This window comes from Belonocnema kinseyi, chromosome 7, assembly GCF_010883055.1.
Source record: "Belonocnema kinseyi isolate 2016_QV_RU_SX_M_011 chromosome 7, B_treatae_v1, whole genome shotgun sequence".
Taxonomy (NCBI): domain Eukaryota; kingdom Metazoa; phylum Arthropoda; class Insecta; order Hymenoptera; family Cynipidae; genus Belonocnema; species Belonocnema kinseyi.
Window position 1 is genome coordinate 92558928 of NC_046663.1, and position 22369 is coordinate 92581296.

The 22369-nt window shown below is 31.5% G+C and overlaps 1 protein-coding gene across 1 annotated transcript; it reads left to right on the plus strand.

The window, feature by feature from the left end:
* Nucleotides 1-1893: 1893 nt before the first annotated feature.
* On the plus strand, nt 1894-20742 carry LOC117177039 (protein scabrous). The gene is made up of 4 exons (XM_033367503.1): nt 1894-2425; nt 6305-6644; nt 17357-18054; nt 18668-20742. The coding sequence occupies exons 1-4, from the start codon at nt 2196-2198 to the stop codon at nt 19272-19274; spliced, it is 1875 nt and encodes a 624-aa protein (XP_033223394.1). The 5' UTR covers nt 1894-2195; the 3' UTR covers nt 19275-20742.
* Nucleotides 20743-22369: the final 1627 nt, after the last annotated feature.

A 22369-nucleotide genomic window follows, 5' to 3' on the forward strand; every position in this document is an offset into this window, starting at 1 on the left:
AGGATTTTGAATTTTTATCCTCTTTTTTTTCCTCTAGACAGTTGCTTTGAAAATCTGATATTTAAAAATGTCGCATTTGATTATTTCTAATCTAAAATGGACCGTATGCGTGCATTTGCATGATTTCAGGGCAACGATTGGTCGGATTTGACCCACTTTCGGACATACGATTTTTAATTTTATTTTGTATTATCTTTCCTCTCGAAAATATTGTTAAAAATATGATATTTAAAAACGTCACATTTGATTAATTCAATATCAAAATCGACCGTATAAGGCCGAAAGTGAGACTGTGTTTTTTTAACCTTCCCCTACATTTCTGTGCAAAAAAAAGTTTTCTAAAATAAATATACAAAACAAAAAAAAATTTGTGTGAAACTGTCTTTCAGACGTCTAACTTCAGGCCTATCCTCGAAAATCGAACATTTCGTGCGTGTGTTAGAAAAAATCTGTTTTTCGGCTTTAGAGGGTCTCAAATCGTGGACATTTGACGCAATTCTTTTTGGGTAAACAACGTTTGTCAATCCATTTTTGTTCTTTCGTACCTTGTGTCTTTTGTCCAAAAATTGAATTTATTCATTTTTTATGTTGTTTTTACGAATAAAACAAAAACCACGCGTTCTATCAACAAATGATTAATAACAAGTGTGTAGATATTTTTTTATGCATAACTTTTGTTTTATTTTTTTGTAGCATGTGTCGTTTGTCCAAAAATTTAATATTTTTTATTTTTAATGTTTTGTACGAATAAAACAAAAACTGCGTGTCCTATGAAAAAGTGATTCATAACAAATTTCTATAGATCTTTTTTGGGTGCACAATTTTTGTGCTTTTATGTTTTGTCGTATATTGCATAGTTTGAATGCAAAATGGAATTTTTAATTGTTCATTACTTTTTGTGCAATCAAAATTTGAATTTTCGATTTTGCAGACATATTCAAAAAGTTGCTATCATAATTTTGTAGTATGTTCAAAATGCAACGTTTTTCTTGTTCTGAATTTTTTTTCATATCGTGCGTTGTTTGGCTTAAAATGTTCATTTTCTCTTATTTTCTGCAATTTTGTAAATGCTATAACTCGGCTAATGAACTTGACCTTCAATTTAAGACACTAAATAGTATACCAAAGGCCAATCGAATTTGTCAATTAATTCGAAAGTTATCTTGCTAATAAACTTATAATTATACAGACACAAAGCCAGACAGACACATTCATATAAACCTTTTTTTCGGAGTCAATGGGTCTCAAAACATGGATATTTTACAAAAACGGAGAGGGTCAAATTTGAAGTTAATCTAATACCTTCTCTGATGAGAATTTAAAAAGGTAGAAATTTAGATTGACAGATTGATGGTAAAAGATTTACGTGGATAGACATTAGGATAGGATGAGATAAATAAAAGGAGATCGAAAGAGATATAAGTGAATTTAGATTGACAGAGATAGAATGGGATACATTTTCTCTATCTCTTTATACCGTGAAGATTCAAAATTCTTCAAAAAGATAGGATCTCTATGTTTTTACTTCCAACAGGGAGGGTTCTACATTGTATTATAACAGCCATTCCAGTATAGGTGGATCATGAAAACTTTGATGTGAAAGATTCATCCACACAAGGCTATAATTTAGGAATTTGATTCAAGATACTTTACGGATAACACATGTTCTTGATAATTCCGTGTGGTTGTAGCAATACCACATGGTTGGAATAACCAGAATTATGCGTGTGTGGTTCCATTATTTGTTTCAATGTCATGGAATCCGAAGTAAAATATTTTGGTTTGATTGGATTTTGGTCCTCGCGACCAGCACACGACTCAAGTAATAAAAGTAAGAGAGGGGCTCGTTTGAGATGAGCCGCAGTCGCAGCCGGCAGCAGGCGCTTACATAGCTCACGGGGTAGGCGCGTGGGGGCTCAGTACAATATACCTGCTGGCCTCGTGTCGGCAAACACCTGCTCCACATCAGTTAGGTGCCTCGGTCCAGCCGGCCCTTTGTCCCACCGGGAGTGATATAAACCCATACCTCAGTCCGGCTCTTTGCCAGTCAAGTTTCAGCAGTCCGCGCTCAAGCATCGCCAATGAAACTATTTCGCGACTGTCGTACTATGTTTGTATGAGACCCCTCGTGACTACCACGTGCCAGCTTTATTTATAAGTGCTTTCGAATCAAAAATAAACTTTTTCATATCATCATGGAGAAATTGTTGTGGTTAGTGTCAATTACTGTCCTTGGATTCGTTTTCGCCGATGATTCTTTTTCTTCAAATGACCTGGCGAGTACTGTCAAGCTTCTTCAGGAGCAAGTTACCGCACTTCTCGAGCATCGACAAGAAGAGTACAACGCTCTTGAGGATAGTTTGAAGAAGGCCATGGAGAAGAATACGGAGCTTATTGTTTTGAAGAATGAAGTCAAGCTTTTAAGGTTTGTATTTTTTTCTTTATAATAATACAGAAAAAGCTCTGGATTTTGTTTATAATACTGACAAATAAACATCAGAGATCATTCAGTATTTTCGTATTTTTATGTTTTACTGCAATTGGATAAATTAGTCAAAAAATTATGCTACGCATTAGACTTATATGTTTGACTGTTTAGACATTTAACCTTTAGAAAAGTTGATTCGGTTAAACTTTCCATCGTTTCAAAATTATTACTTTTTTATTTAAACAAACTTCAGTTTAGGGTCTAAAATGTTGCGTAGTTCGACAAACGCACTTTAAAATTATTGAGTCAAGAATCAAAAAGTCTATAAAGTCGCAAATTTTGTTCCTTAATAGCAGGCTTCACAGTCTTTCTCCTAATCGACTCTTTCCCCTCATTTCTCGTGTTTCCACTTAAATTCGAACTGTATATTAATAGAGCCTAACAAGAAAATCTAACTTTATTCCTTAGCTAATTCTTTTTGGTTGAATAGTCTACCATTATATTTTTGGTGAGAATTCATCTTTTTCGGGTAAACATTTTATTACTGGGATGAATATTGTATTATTTGGCTGAAAACATCATTATTTGGTTAAAATTTTTATTACTTTCATGAAAATTGAACAATGTAAAAAAAAAACTTTTGGTTAAAACTACAATTGCTTTGTTGAAAATTATTCGATACTAATTCAGGATCTAACTTTTTTTAATTCGTCTTTTTTATTTGAAAATCTATACCTACTTGGTTGAAAGTTTAACTACCTTATCGAAAATTAATTTTTTTGGTTGAAGATTGATATTTTTGTTGAGAAATGTAACTATTTTGTTTAAAATAAATTTTTTTGTTGTCAAAAATCAATCTTTCATTTAAAATTTAATTATTTCAGTTTTGATGGAATATTTATCGTCTTAAATTGAAACTTCGGGTTTTTTGTTAAAAAATTCATCTCTATTGATAGAAATTTAATCTTTTTGCTAAAAAAATTCAACTTTTTGATTAAAGTTAATCTGTTGAAAATTCATCATCTTTTTAGTTGACAATTGAATTTTAAAATATCGCATATTTTTTTATCTTAGTCACATATCTTGAAATTTGTTTGTTTTCGAAAATCTCATCTAACATAGTCAATTCGGTTGCAATCACTGTCAGATACTAAGAAATATCATATAGTTTCCAAATCATCAATTTCATCGAGTAATTTTTTTATATGCAACCTTTATTCATTATTTGTTACCTTAATCACATAAAAAACAAAAGGTAAAAAGAGTTTCAGGTAAAAGTGCTGGGGGTAATCTCGGCATGCAAGAAACTGAAGATCGGCAAGTGGAAAATAAAAGATCACTATATTTTTGTTTTACCATTACCGATCCTCATTTTTGTTTCACGACAAGGTTACCATCTGAATTTTTATCTGCAGCCCTTTTTACCTTTTGTTTTTTCTGTGATATTTGTGCTCTAAATTAGTTATTTTTATACTCAATTATTTTAAGTTGCAAACTACGAACTAGGTGGTAAATTTATATTCTGATCACTTTTTCGTGAAAACTAATTTACGATGCAATATTGACATATCAACTAAATTTATTATTATTAAACCCTTAATTAAAAAATTAATTAAAATACACATCAGGTTTTACTTTCGACTCCATTATATAAAAAACTTGAATACTCACTGCTCATCAGCCGTAGTTTCCCTTACCATCAGTATTTTACACTGCATGCATTGAATCGATAATACATTTATATTCCCATCCCCTATAACGTCAGGAAATTTGGTTTATTTTCCAAAATTGATTACTTTTTTACTGCTGTATATTTTTTTTAATTAATTGCGATTATAATTTTTTCCAACAAATTTTAATAATTTTAACTAAACATTTTTATTTAATGTATTATTTTAAATTTTATCATTTTGTCGGGTAAATGTTTTAGGTATGAAGATTATTTTTTAAAGGATGGTCTTACTTTTACTTGCAGTTACTACTTGATATATTATAAGTATAGCATCCAACTTTCTTAAACTGCCTGAAGTAAATAAGAAGAGGATAATGTTTAGTACAGTCAACACTTGACAACTGTCTTTATCCGTTTTCTCTTTTAGTATTTATTTTCCATGGTGAAAACTAAAAATTTGTCCTTGTTTTTTTACATATTTCGAAAATTGCTTAGTGATCTAAAATAGTATTTTTATCAATTTTGATCGTCTAAAATCAGTTTTCAGATGTTCTGTAATTGTTTTTTCTAAATTTACTATAAATTAACGATTCTGTATCACACTCGTTTTGTAAGAAAAAAGTCGACAAAATTTTTAAATATTTATAAAAAATAAAGAAAATAGGATAACAAAATTACATTAAATAAAATAAGGATGAATTCAACAGAATAATTTCCCACAAATTTAAATTGACTCCATGTGTATCATCTGGAATTAACAGAACTTGTTTTAAATCTTAAAGTCCCTTTTATTTTTAGACTTGACTTATTGCTAAATTTACCTTTTTTCATTTAGATGAATATCTCTGTGATAGAAATTAACCGGGAATACGAATTCAATATTCCGAGTCAGTTTAGAAGGTGTTTAAAAATTCTTGTCTGCATATTTTCTGGCTGAATTCAACTTTAATATGTTAAAATTGTTTAAAAAAATGTAACTCTTTTCTTTAAAATTCGTTTTTTTTTGTTTTGTTTAAAAATTGTTCATTTTTTAAAACTGAAACTTTAATTATTTCATTTTTGGGTGAAAAGTTATCTTTTTTAGTTGAAAATTCATGTCTTTAATTCAAACTTGACCGAAAAAATTAATGTTTTTTGGTTAAAAGTTCAACTATTTTATTAAAAGTTACACTAATTTCACTAAAAATCAATTATTTTTCACAAAAAGTTTTTATTTTAGTTAAAAATGCATCTATTTGGTTTAAGTTTCAACTATTTTGGTTTGAAATGAACTCTTTTGTTGTGAATTTATAGTTTCAGTTAAGGAAATTAGGATTCTTGGGAAAATTTCGTTTTATTTTGAAAAAATAATTCTAAGAGAAAATTGAAAAAAATTTTGAAACATTTCAAGTAATTTCCTACATTTTCAAAGAAGGAGATAGAATTTAGAATTTTTCAAAAGATTAAAAAACGATTTGAAACCTGTAAGGTTTTCGAAATTTTTAAACAAATAGTTAACCAAAAGTATGTTTATAAAAAAATAACAACTAATGAGTAAGACATTCAAATTTTTGTGTATTTCTTACATTATGTGTAAAAAATGTCTGTATAATTAACTGAAGAGGGCGAACATCCTGTAGCGAAATGTGTGAGGCAATTTTAATCTAATTATAAAAAGAATAATTGTGTAAATTACACAAATATTATTTTGTTTGAATGTTTCTAGATATCGCAATATATAAAATGACCCATAGGAAAATTTTTCGTTGAATGAGTTTTGTTTTTGTGGACAAAAATTATTGGACACCCTGAACATAATTCCCACTAATCTTTCCAATAATCCTCTGTTTTATATTTTCGAAGCCGATAGCAATTCCAGCAAACGTAATAATACCAATATAATCTAATATTGAATACTAATTTTTTCATTCAAACAAGTACCCCCCAACTTTCATTCAAAATCAGTTTTTTCTTCCGGTTAATAATTACACTCACATAATATCCTGTAGCTTTGAAATGGGAGGGTTTAGAACCCGCGTACGGAAATGTGGGGTGAGGAGGTTATTATGCCCCGGGGCCTTAGAAAAGTTAAAGTAGGGCAGGGGCCGCTTGCGGAAAGCCGCAGGCCAACCTTCATTATATATACTGTAGATCATAGTGTATATAGTGAATATAGTCGCGTGCTGAGGGAGCAACTTATTTATTTGTCCCCTTTTTACCCTTAGAAAGGAAGTGAATATCCTGCGGGGCGGAAGTAGCAACGAAGCGAAGAACGAAAGATTGAGGGTCCGATGGCTGGGCAGCGCCGTGACGGAATTGCAGAGCGAATTGGCAGAGGTCCTCAAAGCTAGGAATGCTAGTGAGGAACTTGCCGATAGATCCAGGACGATGAGTGAAATCGCACTTCTAAGAGGCGATGTCGCTGAGGTTGGTCGTGGAATCAGGGATTTGGGTGGCAGGATGTCCAGGTTGGAGGCCTCCTTGGGGACCACTCGAATGGACATTGCGGCTGTCAAGGAAAGAGTCAGCCAATTATCAAGAACCTGTGCTGATGTCAGTAGTCAGGTGTGTACATTTTAATATTTATTTTAAACAATCATGTTTATTCCATCACAGGGTGACCGCCCGAGGAGCATACTCCATATAACTGGGTGGTTCATTTGCTCCCCCTATAAAGTGGGAGGGTAGTTTGATGTATTGTAACTCTTGATAAAACTTGATTTTTTTTTCGTTCTAAGGTAGTTTTAAAAAGCGAACCTTAAATTACAAAATACAATCGAATAGGTGGCGACCCTGCGGACTAGATCTTAAAAATCATTATTGATTGAAATGGCGTCCGAAGAAGAGCATTTGAGATATCGCATTCTTTTTATGCGTTCCAATTAAAAAGTCACCATGGTGAAATTTCTGAAACCACTTTTTTCACATTTTACGTATGACCGCACCTTCTCCTAAGGCTGACCAAATCATTTCGGTCGCTTCAGCTGCATTTTTTTCAATTGGAATGCAACAAGAATGCAATGTCTCAAATGTTCTTTGTCAGACAACATTGTATTCGCTAATAATTTTTAAGCCCGCAAGGACACCACCTATTATATTGTATTTTTTAGAGCGGAAGTAAATTCAAGTTTGATCAAGAGCAAGCCCCTGCACTTGTTGCCACTGGGCCGGAAACCCGGGAAGTGCCCTGGAATTTTCGGAAACCGAAAAATGACAGTCAATTTATTTTTTACCATTACACATTTTTAGAAGAAAAAATCTATCAAATCATTTGAAATATCACATGATATAGCTATTTAAAAGAAATTCGATTTCAGTTTTTTTTAATGTTAAGATCAAATGCTCACTTTTTAAATTATGAAATCATTCAGTTTACAATGCGCTTACAACGCTTATATTCAATTTCAAGTCTTTTTTGAATATTGTTTAAGTCTGAAATATTTAATTTTTAACCCGTTGAATTACAAATACAAATTAAATATTCAAACTTAAACAATTTGAAACTGAATTTAAACTTTGAACGTTCCAATTTTGCCTGTTCTATTTAAAAAGAAAATTATTTGAAAATAAAAGTGTTGAATTTTAATAATAAATTTAATAATAAATAACAATTGAACAATTATTAATTTTAAACGACTTGAAATTTAAAAAATTGAACTTTAAACGATTTATGTGCAAAACATTTTTTGAATTCCACCATTCTAATTTTAAATGAACGCGAAGAAATATTGGTATTTAATTTTTGTCACCATTGCTAGAGAAACTTTTTGTTTTTTACACGTATATTGAATGTAAAACAAGGACATTTTTATTTCCAATGTTTATTGCATTTGCATAGGGAAGTTTTTATTTTTTTGAAATTTTTATTAAATTGGAAATGTTGATTTTAATCATTTTATGAATTCGAAAAGGGCAATTTTTAACATTTTTATTGAGTTGGATGAGAGCACATATTTGTTACCAAAAATCTGAATTTGAAGAGGAATTTTTTAATTTGTACGATTTTTATAAAGTTGGAAGCGCAAAAATTTTATTTATTTTTTATATCTGAATTTTAAGATGCCCTTTTTTCTTTTTAGCACTTTTATCTACTTGAATTCGGGTACTTTTTATTTTCAATCTTTTCTTCTGAATAAGAAGGTAATTTTTAATGTTTTTATTAAGTTGAAAGGGAGGAAATTTCGATTTTCAGTTTTTTAATATAAAGAGGAAGTTTTTTACTTTAGGATTTTCGTTGAGTTGTATAGGAGAAAAATTTGAAACTTTAATTTTAAAAGTTTTACTAGAAGTGCTTTAATTTGCAGTTCACTTTTGATTTCTTCAAATAAAAAAATTTTTTGTTTTTAAAATTAGAATTTTTTAATTTCAACTGCGAAAAATATTTTTTGTGAATCAGGAATTCTGTTTCTTGATTAAAACGGCCACCCTGCGTCAGTTTCGATATTAAGTGGAATTTCTAGTTTGAAAAATGCGATCGTCATAATGCTGGAATTGTCACAACGTTAAATTATTGTACGTTATAACCGTAATACCTCGTACTCTGAGCTAAAATGTATGTTATTGGTTTTTGAAATATTGAAATTTCAATTCAAGCTTAAAACAAATATCTGAAATACCTTTCAGATTTATGTAAAAATTCTCTGTAAGGAATGTAGGGCGTATCGTTTCAGAATTTATAACAGAGAGGCGGAGAAGACTTTTTGAAAAGTATTGTATGTCAGTTTATGGAAATGATAACCTTTTTTTTCACCCAAGCATTATAGAATGATTTTCTGTCCTTTTTTCTAAAAACTGAATGTGAATTTCCCTCCTCAAAATTCTCACAATTTAAACTTATAATAAATAGCGTGGGGTGTATAGAGTTCAATGACTCAAAACAAAAATATGGTGTAAATAGTATTTTTTTCTTATTTAGAACAGTATCTTTACTTAAGAAAAAGCTCCTAGAGACCTGAAAACACTTTCACGTTTTTCACTGTTGAGCAGTTATTTAAAATAATGATCTTTTTACGAAGTTATTTACCATCCGACGTTTTATACAAAGTCAGAATTTTCAGTAGGGTTCTGATTTAGGAGAAACACCAGACTCGATTATTATAACATATGGATATATATTCAGAGAAAAAAGAAATCGTTTCCTTTTGCTAAACGCGCCGCAGCCTAACGAGGGAGGGACTGCATACTGCAATCAAGGTGCAGACAGGTGCATCTGCTCACGTTTTCTGGAAAGTATATCGTAATCGCCGGATCGTTTCCAATGCCGAGCATTCGGAGGCCTCACTTGTTTTGTCCCCAAAATTGCGACTGCAAAACGGATTGGAATGTTTATTTATGAATATTATTAACGATTCCAACTAATTTTAGATCTTTTTTTAAAGATTTAGAAGGATTTTAGATGATTTCAAGAAGTTTGATTGCAGAGGATTTCAAAATTGTATCATTCTTTGTAGACATTTTAAGAGATATTATAAATATCTCGATATTTAACGGAATTTCAAAGTATTCCGAGGGATTTTTCCAGATCTACACGATCGTATAGGATTAAAAAAATTTAAATAAATTTTTTAAAGGATTTCAAGAAAATTCAAGGGATTTGAAAAGAATATTTTAGATATTAACATATTTCAACGATTTCAAAAGATTTCTAAGGATTTCAAGGAATTTGTTCGGGCGTCAGAAGATTTGAAAGCTTTAAACAATTTCAAAGGAATTCTCAAAAGATATTAAAGGTAACAAGACATTTTTACAGTATTTTCAAATTTTCAAAGGATTTCAATTAAGTTTTAAGTATTTTAGGGATTCATAGAATGTCAAAAGAAATTAACAGTTTCCAATGATTCTACAAGATATTTTAAAGTATTTCTATAGATTTACATCCATTTGCAAAGAAAATGCAGAATTTTTTAAAGGATTTCAACAGAATTCAATGATTTTTAATAGATTTTAGCATATTTTAACTGATTTCAAAGCTTGTAAGGTATTTTGAAATATTTGAAGGCATTTCAGGGGATTACAGATTTTTATTGAGGTTAAAGATTTCGTGATATTCCACGGGATTTTATTTGATTTTTGCGAAATCCCTAGTGCTTAAACGAGATTTAAAGGATTTTTATCGATTTCAAGGGATTTCGAAGGTTTTTAAAGAATTTCCCTCCAAGAAAACCCTTGAGATTCTAAAGAGTTTTAAAGAGAATTTTAAATGATTCTAAAGAATTTGAAGAGATTAAACAATTTTTTAAACAATTTCATAGGATATCTGAATATTCAGAAGGTTTTTTAAAGGTTATGCAGGGTATCAATGGCATTTAAAACATTTCAAGGGATTACAATGGATATCTGGAGAACTTTAGGAAATACAATTAATCAAATAAATTTTAAAGGACTTCTAGAGATTTCTTCAAACTTCAGGGATTTTGTCAGACATAAGGGGTTTATAAGATTTCAAAAAAAACTATAGGATTCCGAGGGATTTCTATCGATTTCAAATGTTTTTACATTATGTTGATTTTCTTAAATAGGTGCAAGATCTGCTATTTCAATTTTTCACAATTTTAAGTTTTTGCTTTTAAATGAAGATAGTATTTCATAATCGTATAGCTTAGTGTTAATGACTTGAAATTGAAGTAATTGAACATTGTAAATTTAAAGTTTAATAATTATATGTTCTCGAGTTCGTGTGAACGTTTGCAAATTTTACGCTTTCTAAATGAAAGTTTGAGAGCGAAAAATATTTAATCATTAAGTATCTTACAAATCGAAAAGTTCAAATTCCAATCAACAAAAGTGAACAGTTGTAAATGTTGGGCCCTCCAAATAAAAAAATGCTGAAAAAAATATTCCAAATTAACAATTTAATACTGATTTATTCAGAAATTTAACTATTTTATTATTTAAGAACTGGAACTTGGAATAATAGATTTTATGCTTTCACGATGATTCATTTTGATAAAAAGAGATATTTCTGGCTTCACTCGTGTAAAAAACTATGAATTGTTTGCCTAGGGCGACGTTTCGTGAACATTGCAGTTCACATCTTCAGGGCTGACCTGAAACTGAGGTATCAGGTCATGTTGTTCTTAGGTATACTCTCTACGATCCCTGTGATTGGCCAGAGCGCCCCACCGTGAGGAACTGGTTGAACTTGATTGGCCAATCAAGTCTTTTTAAAAAATCCGAGAGAACGGAAAGCCAAATCGGTTTGGTATTATATCCATTGTCCCTATTGATGTTATTAGGGTGGTTTAAGATTTCGATTGCTTCTCTATGTTTTCTTGGAAATTTGTTGTGCGTTTTTTCAATGACTGTTGTTTCATCAAATAAAATGTTATGTCCTGTTTCGATATGATGTTCAGCTAGTGCTGATTGCGTGAAATGTTTTAGCCTGGCTTTACTCTCATGTTCCTTAATACGCTGGCTCATCGCTCTCCCGGTCTCTCCAATATAGACTTTGCCACAAGGACAAGGGATTTCATATACTCCTAGATCACTGAGGGGTGCCTTTTTATCTTTAGGGTTATTTAGTAGTTGTCCTATTATCGCAAGTACTTTAAATATGGTTTGGATGTTGTGTTTATTGAGAATTCTTCCTATTTGTTCTATGACACCTTGGATGTAGGGTAGGGTGGTGGTCATTTTTCTCTCTCTTTCTTTCGTAGGTTGTGTTGACTTGCTTTTTTGAGTGTGTTTTCTTATTGCTTTATCGATTTGTTTGTTTGTGTAATCGTTCTGTATTAGGATTTGTTTAAAGTTTTATAATTCCTTTTGTAAGTTATCTTTATCTGTAATGGAGACAGCTCTGTATACAAGGGAGTTGATGACCGATTGTTTTTGAGATGGGTGATGGTGGGAGAAGGCATGTAGGTATCTGTTTGTATGCGTGGGCTTTCTTGGGGTTGAATGTGAATCTGTTGTATTTTTTTAATAAAGTCAAATGAGTTTTGGACGTGAGTGATGGAGTTTGCTGTAAAAGGATTTAGTTTTGCAGCGAGGAAGCGTGCTAGGTTATAAGTTGGTGAGTTTATTGCGCTGACGATCGGACTGAGTGGAATGTTCTCTTTGTGGATTTTTGGGAGCTCGTAAAGTCTTGGAGAGATGGGATTAGTAGGTATTAAGTTAGATATTGTTCGGCTGTCAAGTTTAGAGTCTTTGAGAAGAGTTTTTGTTTTACTGACTATTGTTTTTGTGGAGTCCATTTTAAATTTTTTGGATGTATCGCCAGTTGAAAGGTCCATGATTTTGTTCTTATAGTCTTCTTTATTCATTATTACTGCTGTGCTGCCTTTGTCTGTGGGTAATATTATAATATCTTTATTTTGATTGAGTTCTTTAATTGCGGTTTTCTCCTGTTTTGTTAAGTTTGAGGAGGGAACTTGAGCTTGGTGTAAAATGTTGGCCGTCCTGCGTCGTATGTCATTCGCTTTTTCGGATGGAAGGGTATATATTATGGATTCTAAATCGCTGATTATTAAATTGCTGAATCTTGGAAAATCAAACAATTTTAGATTTGAGGCCGTCAAATTGAAAAATTCCGAAAAAGCATTTACAACTATCATTGATGTTTCAATTTAAAAATGCTTTCCGATTTGAACAAGTAAATTCATTCAAAATTGAATTATTTGTAGCATCATTAATCGGGGTTAAGCGGCACGTGTGAGGGGAATCGGCTCACCCAAAACCTTTTTTTAAAATTAATTATCTCTTTCACGGAATTTATTTTAAGTCTTATTTAGTGCATCTTTTAAAATATATATTTCAGATTACTGTGCAAAACCTATTTATGAAATGTTTTACTGTAACTGGCAACTTAAATAAAACTTGAAGAGCTTTCTTAAGATTGTATTTAAAAAAAATGGTGAAATGTAGGATTGAGTTGAAGAGGATGCGGGCAGAAATGCGCCCCTGGCACAGTATTTCATATGCATTTACGTATTTCCATTTGAGAGCTTGCACCTGCGGGCAGAAGGCAGCAAGCGGGCAACCGTGTTAATATCTGTTTGTCGTTTTGGCGGCTAGCAGCTGCCGCAAGTATCCCCACTTTGCCCCTCGTTCCATTCAGCCCCCACTATTTTTCTCTTTCCATCTCGTTCCCTCTTGTTGAGGCCCTTAGAGGCGGCTATATATTATTGCGATACGGTATTACCTCACGAGCCATGGCCATCCAAACCCTCCACCTCCACCCCATCTCCTGGCCCGTTGCACCTGGCGTTTCCCTACGCACCTATCACTCGCTTAATTTACCATTTTACTTGACTTCGTTCAGTATAATATACATCTTTTCTACACATTATAACATTACTTTTACAGTAAATCCCAGGGATATTTTTTATCCAACTTCATATTATTATTATTATCATCATTGTTATTGTTATTGTCGAAACTAGGCTGGTTCAATTAAGTACCGTAGCACTGAGGTATAAACTATTGTACTATGTCTTTTATTTACAAACCCCGATCTAAGGCCTACTCACAGGTATTCCTCAATGCCAAAGTATAATAATTGAAGTCCTTTAGCAAGGGCGCATATACCGCCAGACGGCATAACCTATTGTATAATCCATTGTACTATGCCTTTTATTTGATAACCTCCGTGAAACAGAGGCCTGCTCATGAGTCTTCTTTACTGCTAAAGCATCATAAAAAACCTTTCGCAAGATAACATATACCGCCAAACGGTATAAACTGTTGTACAACCTACTGTACTGGTCTTCCTCACTTTTGAAGTATCATTTAAATCCTTTAGCTTGAGTACCTGTACCGCCAGACAACTCTACTTCACTAGGTGTGGGCCTGTGAAAATTTGTTTTCACTAATGTGAGCTCACAAATGTATGAATATAATCACAATCATTGATAACATGCGGCTGCATCCGACTTTATTAGAAGCACTCCCATTGTCCTGGCCGTTCGGCCAGGGAAGTGAAAAACTACAGTAAAACATCTCTCGAGTTCAGCCGGTTTTCCGACTGTCGAGTTTGAAGAGAGATATTCGGCGTCAAACCTCCCACTAAAATGGCTTAAAACCGCAATTCTTCCCGAGACCGGTAACCGGACCGCTTGGTCATTCGCACTGATAATGCGATGTAATTCGAGTAATCTAGCGTAATCCACTTGTAATTCTGATAATCCAGTTCCCGTTGAAAATTCATGTATTTGTTTGAAAAATCGTTATTTTTTGGGCGAAAATTCATGTTTTGGTTGAAAATATAACTATTTTGTAAAACATTAATCGAACTTTATGAAAATTCGTTTTCTTTGTTGTTTGGAAATTAAATTTTTCAACGGAAAATTGAACTGTTAGATTTGGTAATTTTTCTTGTATGAAAACATTTATTTTAGGATGGAAAATCGCCCTTTTTTAAATTGCAACTAAATTTTTGTAACTAATAATTTAACTATTCCATTCTTGTTGTATACATTTATCTTTTTAATTAAAATTTTATCTTTTTGGTTGAAAATTTGTTATTTTTCCGTTGAGAATTCAATTATTTCGCTGAAAATTCATGTTTTTGGTTAAAAATACAACTATTTAGTGCAGAATCCATCTAATTCGAAGAAAATTGGTTGTTTCTTTTTGTTGGATATTAAGGTTTTCAACCTAAAATTGGACTATTACATTTTTGGTTGAGAATGTGTGTTTTTTTTTTAGTTGAAAACGTATCTTTCTTAGTTAAAATTTTAACGATTTGGTTTCAAATCCATGCCTTTTGTTAATAATTTGTCTTTATTGGTACAAAATTAAATCTTTCTTGAAAATTAATCTTTTTGCTGGAATTCGATTTATTTTGTTCGAAAATTCAATTACTTGGTTAAAAATTGAAGAGTTTTGTGATCGTCAATTTCTTGTAGATAATTCAAGTACTTGCTTGATACTTAATGAAGAATCTTAATAATTTTTTTGAAAATATATATTTTATTTTGAAGATTCTTAATTTAAGTTGAAAACTTATCTCTTTGGTTGAAAATTCAACTATTTTTGTTGTTGAAAATTTGTGTACTTTTGGGGGTAAAAAGTAATTTTCTTAATTGAAAATGTATCTTTTTTTATTTGAAAATGCAACTATTTGGTTAAAAATTCTGAAGTGTCTCGTTCCGAATTTTCGGGACGACTAGTCCATCCCCTTTTCTAAATTTTATCCGAATTTTAACATAATACTCTCCAGCCCTTAAAAACTATTCAGAGATAAATATTTGTAATTTACGAATGCTTGTATCTTTTACTTAGTCAAATAATTTAATAATTAGGTATGACACAAAATCGGAAAGTAACAAATGAATAAATTTATAAAAAGACTTAGACTTGAAATACAAAATATATATTTTGTTTTAAATATTAAAAAGGTGCCTGAAAACCTAAAATAAAAAGATTCTACTGTTCGAATCTAGTGTGTTCGCTAAAAACGTTAATCCAGCTAACATAATACTTTTATCCAGGGAAACCTTAGGTATTTCAGCTTTCTGTGTCCCCACATCTTCCGGTACAATGGACAAATTATACCTACCCCATGTGCATTACTGAGGGCAACTCGGGTTGCATTATAAATATCAATTTATCGCAAAATGCACAAGAATGTGAACTTAGTGTGGTTAACATGAGATCAGTTGCTCAGTGCTCGCATGTAAAATGGATATGCCTTTCAAGCACAATGCATATAACAGATAACTAAACATATTTTCAGACAAAAATTAAAATCCTTATTAAAACAAATGATTTAAATGTTTTCTCAATAGATTTGATTGTTTTAAATAATATATGGATGCTTGAAACATGTTACAAGTTGCAAGCTCAATCCAGAGATCACGTCTTAAATTAAGCAAAAATTTATCTGGATTAAAGTAAAATTAATTTGATTTTAAACTATTATTTGATTAAATTCGGAAATTCAGATATTTAACTTTTTAAATTCCGACAAATTTTTGCTGAATTTAGATTCAAATCTGAATATAAGTTCATTTTTGAAATGAGGTTAATATTTTTTTTAATTACTAAAATGATGACCCTTCTACCAAAAATGAGTTTTTAGACAAATAGTTGAATTTTCAACAAAATATCTGAACTTTCAACTAAAAAAAATCAAACAAACAAAGAATAGTTACAATTAAAAAAAGAAAATAAAGAACTTCGTTCTAAAAATTCTACCAGAAAAAACAGCATCAATTCTCAACAAAATAGTTAAATTTTGTAACTAAAGAAATTATTTAAATAAAAAGATGATGTTTATAATGTATAGCTACATTTTCAGTTAAAAAATCAATTTTATTTTCAACAAAATAGATCAATTTTGAACAAAACTTTTTTTCAATTAATTAGTTGAATTCTCAACAAAATACATGACTTTTCAACTAAAAAAGGTAAAATTTCAAGCAAAAAAATATGAATTTCCAAAAAAATAATTAAATTTTCAATCAAACAAATTAATTTTTAACTATAAAAATGATGTTTATGATGAATAGATACATTTTCATTTAAAAATTAATTTTCATCTACATAAATTTATTTTCAACAAAATATTAAAATTTGCTACCGAACATGTGAATTTTCAACGAAAAAGAATATTATATAAGTGTGGTTTATTTTAAAAAATCTTACTTATTTAAAAAAATAGAAGTTGAAATTCAAATACTCGTTACTTCTTAGAAATTTCTCTGTTACTGTGAGTTAATAATAGCCTTGTTTTTAAGAAATCACCTTACTTATGAACTATTATACCTTTGAACCTCTCAATCTGAAACATGCACAAGCTAATTATAGTTTCATAAGTCAACTACACTCGAGATCCGCTTTACCGGGCGTTTCGGAGGTACACTCAATGACCTTCACGTAAATCGGGACTCTCCAAACCGTTCTTCTTTTCCTTCTTGCTTGTAGCTTCTTATTGTGCCGAACCGTAAACTGCATAACTCCGCTGACTTTGCAAGTGCCACTCTCTCGTCTCCTTATCCATTATATTGGGATTCGGTAAAGCGGAACTCCAGTGTACTTCATGGATATAGGTTTACCCGATTAAGGACTAGATTAGAGGAGTAATAGTTCGATGGTGGTGGGAACTGCCTCTCGTCACCACGAGGGGTCCACCAAACCCGGACCGTACGTATGATCTCCTCCTGAAGCAGGTGAGATCCAGTCGTGGACTGCCCAACAAAATACGTGTCGCCTAGTTTCCTCTGAAAACCAGCATATTTCGTCGCTGACCTGATTTGAAATGGATTCGATCCCTGTTTTATCTATAGAATTAGGTTTTACAAACTATATATCTGACAGAAAAATGTCTATTGTTTCAGTTGAGCACAATGCAGATCGAGTTCAGATCAACGAAGTGCGATTCCAGTTCATCAGAACACAAACTTAACCATCATCAATTATCTCGCAACGAAATTCAAATTGAACCAAAACGCTCAGGCCATCATACACGTCACTCCTATTCCAGATTGCCAACTTTGATGCGTCACGTTGAAGAGCGACTTGGTAATTTGGAACACAAAATTGCCATTGTTGCCAGGAAGAAATCCGTAGTCGAAAAGAGAGTGGTTTTCGAGGACCAGGAAGATTTGTCTAATCGAATTGAAAAATTGGAAAGCCTTCAACAGGATCTTTCACGAAGGGTCTTCAATGTGAGTCAGGATGTAATTGAAACCAGGAAGCTGAGTGAGTCAATGGTTCAACTTTTTGAGTCTGTTCAGACTCTCGAAGAGAAATTTGAGTCGAATCAGTCAGATAATAAAAGGGAATTGGCTCGTTTGGATGTGAATGCTGCAAGAAAGGCTGCAGAATTATCGTTGACAAGGGAAGAATTGGGAAATTTGAGGAAGGCTGTTCAGGCGTTGAGCGTCAGTGCTTCAAAGTTACAGGAGAAAGATGATCAGCAACAGGTGGCAATTTCGAATTTGAATTCTACACTTCAGAGACTAGATTTGGTCAAGTCGATGGATAAGGCAACCAACATTACGAAGGAATTGGAACATGTGGAAGATCAGTACAGGCGAGTGATCATTTTTTACATAGTGAATTTCCGATTTCCAATTTTTGTCTTGCATTAAAGCTCATGATTAGGGTGTCCACTAGGGTGGTTCAAAAACGCATTGGACATTTTTTTTTAATCTACAAACAAATGATATTTAGAGGTTTGTCAAGCGCTATGAAGTTCAAAGGAAAAAAGATGTTTTTGTTTCTTTTAGTACATACTTTTAGGTCATGTTTTTTTTTAAATTTACAACTTGCTTTCAACTTTTCAGTTCAGGGGGACTATTTTAGACTTTTTGGTTATTCAACACAACATTTTTACAGGTTATTTGCAGACCCCACATTCCACCTACTATTAACTATTCTTTCCCTTGTTTTTGCTTCTTTAAGAGAAGATAGTTATAAAAAATAATAAATTGTTTAAGCAAATCAGCTTGTTAATTTGTATCAGTTATTCCAAGTGGGAATTATTATTTTTTTACATAATTCCTGTTATAACTTAGAATTAGAGTAATAAAATATAAGAAACCACTTTTAATTTGCATATTAGAACATTCGGGAGTAATTCCCGTTTTTCCGATTAGGTGGAACCCCTATTATTATCATTAATAAAAATCTGTTTGATGTTGCAGATCGATGATTGACGCTCTCCCTGGCAACTGCGAAGAAAGAGACGGTCTGACTCTATTAGCACCTGGACCAGGTGCTCCGCTGCTAGCCTCTTGTAGAAAAGGCTGGATAGTAGTGGGAAGGAGGACAGACGGTACTATCGACTTCGATCGCACCTGGAATGATTACGCCACCGGTTTTGGTTCACCAGTCAACGAGTTTTGGGCCGGAAATGAGGCCTTGCACAGACTCACGAGGGACAATTGCACCCGATTGAAAATCGATTTAATTGATATCTATGGTACCTACTGGCAAGCAGATTACGAGTACTTCATGATCGATTCTGAAGAAACAGGATACAAACTAAGAGTTTCTGGTTATTCAGGAAATGCCACTGATGCTATGTCCTATCAAAATGGAATGGCATTCAGTGCAAAGGACAGAGACATGGACATCAGTCCGAGTGATTGCGCTGCCAATTACCATGGTGGATGGTGGTTCAGTCATTGTCAACATGCGAATCTCAATGGCAGGTATTCCCTCGGGCTTACGTGGTTCCGATCGGACAACAATGAGTGGATGGTCGTCGCATCATCGGAATTGTCTGTTCAAAGAAAAAGCGAATGCTAAATAATCGATTGATTTTATGGAGGGCTGGGATATTTGAATATTTTTGCGAAATTTACAATTCAATTTAAAGAGAATTTCAGAGGGTCTATAGTTATACCCCAACGGTACTCGTAAACGGCACGGTTACGCGGTTGCGAGAGCATAAAAAAATACAAATGCATAAATATAAATGTGTAAAAAGATAAAGAGTGTTGAGTTTTGTGAAATTGCGCATAAAGGATAAAAATATGTTCCAGCGGGCTACCGACGCATAATATTAGACCACTACTCGGGTGATCTATTCAAAATTATCCCTGACTTTGTAAGGTGATAGCTTGAAGATTTTGCAAAGTTTATTGGCTCAAGTGAAAGGTAAAATCCTATAGATTACTTTTGTGAGATATGAAATTAATAAATTCATTTTCATAGTTTCTGCCAAGAGTTGAAGTTGAACTACAAAATTCCTTAACTGGAATTTTATTCTTGTCTCGCTCACATGATAATTCAAGATATAAAAGAATTAATGCATAATTCAATAAGCTTTACAACGGATTAAACAATATGATTTTATAATCTGAACCTTTCAAAGTCAAAGACAATTTTTTATAGATCACTCTGGTAGTGGTTTGATACTATCCATCGGTGGTAGTGCATTGGTTCGATGTGAATTATTTCTTTACTGGAAAAAATAGGCAGATGTGAAATCTATTTATCAATTTTTGAAACATGCCAGAGTTCTCTTCAATATGAAATGTTTAACATTTCAGAAGTAGAAACAGAGTTATGTTTTAATCCTACCTCGATTACTCACGTTTTTGAAATTATTTATATATATTTGAAAAGGAACTGAACTATTGATTTAATGTTCATATTTATTGCTGAATCTTCAGAGAGTAGAGATTTGTGAGTAAAGTATATGTTTATCGATACATTTGTAGAAACTGATGAATGTGAGAATATGTTACTTTCAGTTCGTAACAATGTAGCTAGTTTGTAATTCGTCTATGATTTAATTTATATTATTTAAAGCATGGAAACGTTTTATAAAATCGAATTCGAAAAGATGACAAAATCGATAGACCAGTCATATTTCTATTGATTTTTAGTGGAATAGGCTAAGCGATGAGACTATCTTCTTTTCCTCTACGAAAATTTAAGATATAAGCTTTGCATACATTAAGTATTTGTCATATAAATAATTCTTTGGATTACTATTTCAAAAACAAATTTTTTTTATGTTTCACGTAATTGTCGATAGGAAAGAATCTAGTACACTAGTATAAAAAATTAGCCAATATTAAACAACATAGTCTCAATTATCACACCAAAGACTTGATCATAATAATCTTTTGTATAAAACTATAATGTAAATACTGTATATTGATGTCACTAGCTAATATTGGTTGCGTTTCTAATTTATAGTCAATAAATGTAAACAAATATTTCTTATACACATTTTATTTTTGAGTAAATAAATATATATGAAATATATCGCATTTTTAATTGATATTTCGATTAGGAATTTACTCAAGAGTGAATATCTTGTTTATCTCTTTTTATATTTATTTAATCTATTTAAATATTGTCAATTTGAGAGTTATAGGAAATTTAGTGTGTTACAATTTTGTTTCCTTTGAATTTTCATGAATATCGCCCCCAAAATTGTTCGAATAAATAAAGAAATAATTGTGTTTGATTATGACATTTAGAGGTTCCGCAAGACCCATCAAGTTTATCACGTATTTCCCAAAAGAAAAAAAAAGTTTTTGTAAATTTTATTCACAATCGTCAATATTAGGTGAATCGAGTTAAAACTCAACATTTCTCTTTACTAACTAAACTAAACTAAACTTTAAATATCACCCCCATAACTTTATTTTATATCGTTAAAAAAAACCAATAGGTGAAGAAATAGATTTTGAGAGTTTTGACGCTAATTATGACTAATTATGATGACGAATTTGTTATTATTTTTGCAAAATTAATTAATTTAAACAATTTGTTTAAACAAATTTTTAAAAAAATCGAATTTTTGCACAATTGCAATCAGAATTGTAATCTACAGAAAAAATACGTATAAAACATGTATAATCGATATCCATTGTTTAAATAATTATACAAAATTAATAACAAAACACGAAATATGGGAATTTTATATTTAATATGCATGTTACACATGGTTTCCAAGGTTTTTGCGGTCAGTGATTACGAATTTCAAATTATTTTATGCGAAGAATCTTTCTTTTTAACAATTTATTTAAACAAATTTTGAAAAATAAATCAAAATTTTTCGAAATCGTTGTCACAATTGTAATTCACGCAAAGAACTATAGAAAATACCTATCGGCTACCATTCTGACTTAACCATATAATTTCCTGAGACATAATTAAATAGGTCTAGGAAATTAATGAGATTTTAGATTCCTAGAATCATTTCAGGAGAAGGATTTTATCCCTGTCAGACCGAAGGAACCAAATGAAGTCTCTACAAAGTACCCGTAAAGACCCCATTGGGTTCCAATTCGGTTCCTTTAAAAAAAAAACTAAAAAAAAACAGCAAGATCAATTTTTAAACGGTTAAAATTCGGATTCTACGTTAAATTTTCTATTGGAAACTCACGGAGTAATCGCTAAACTTTTTTTTTGCAGCGGTAAAAAGTTTAAAAAATATATAATATCTATAACGCCTGTTGACTGCTACTTACGATATCGAAAAATTTTGATTTATTTTTCAAAATTTGTTGAAAAAAATTTTTTTTTAAATTTTTTGCATAAAATAATATGAAATTCGTAATCACTGACCGGGAAAACCTTTGAAACCATGTGTAACATGCATATTAAATATAAAAGTAGAATATTTCGTTTTTTGTTATTAATTTTGTATAATTATTTAAACAATGGATACCGATTATACATGTATTACACGTATTTTTTCGGAAGTACAACAATCATGGACGCGATTAGCATGATTTATACTCGAAAAATATAACGATAAGACGATCAAAATCTGGATTGAAAAAAAAAGTCTAAAAATTTGGCTTTTTTTTCACTTTGTTTTGCAAAAAAATCTTTAAAAAATGCAACTTTCATACAATTTGGATGATACCATTGGAAAG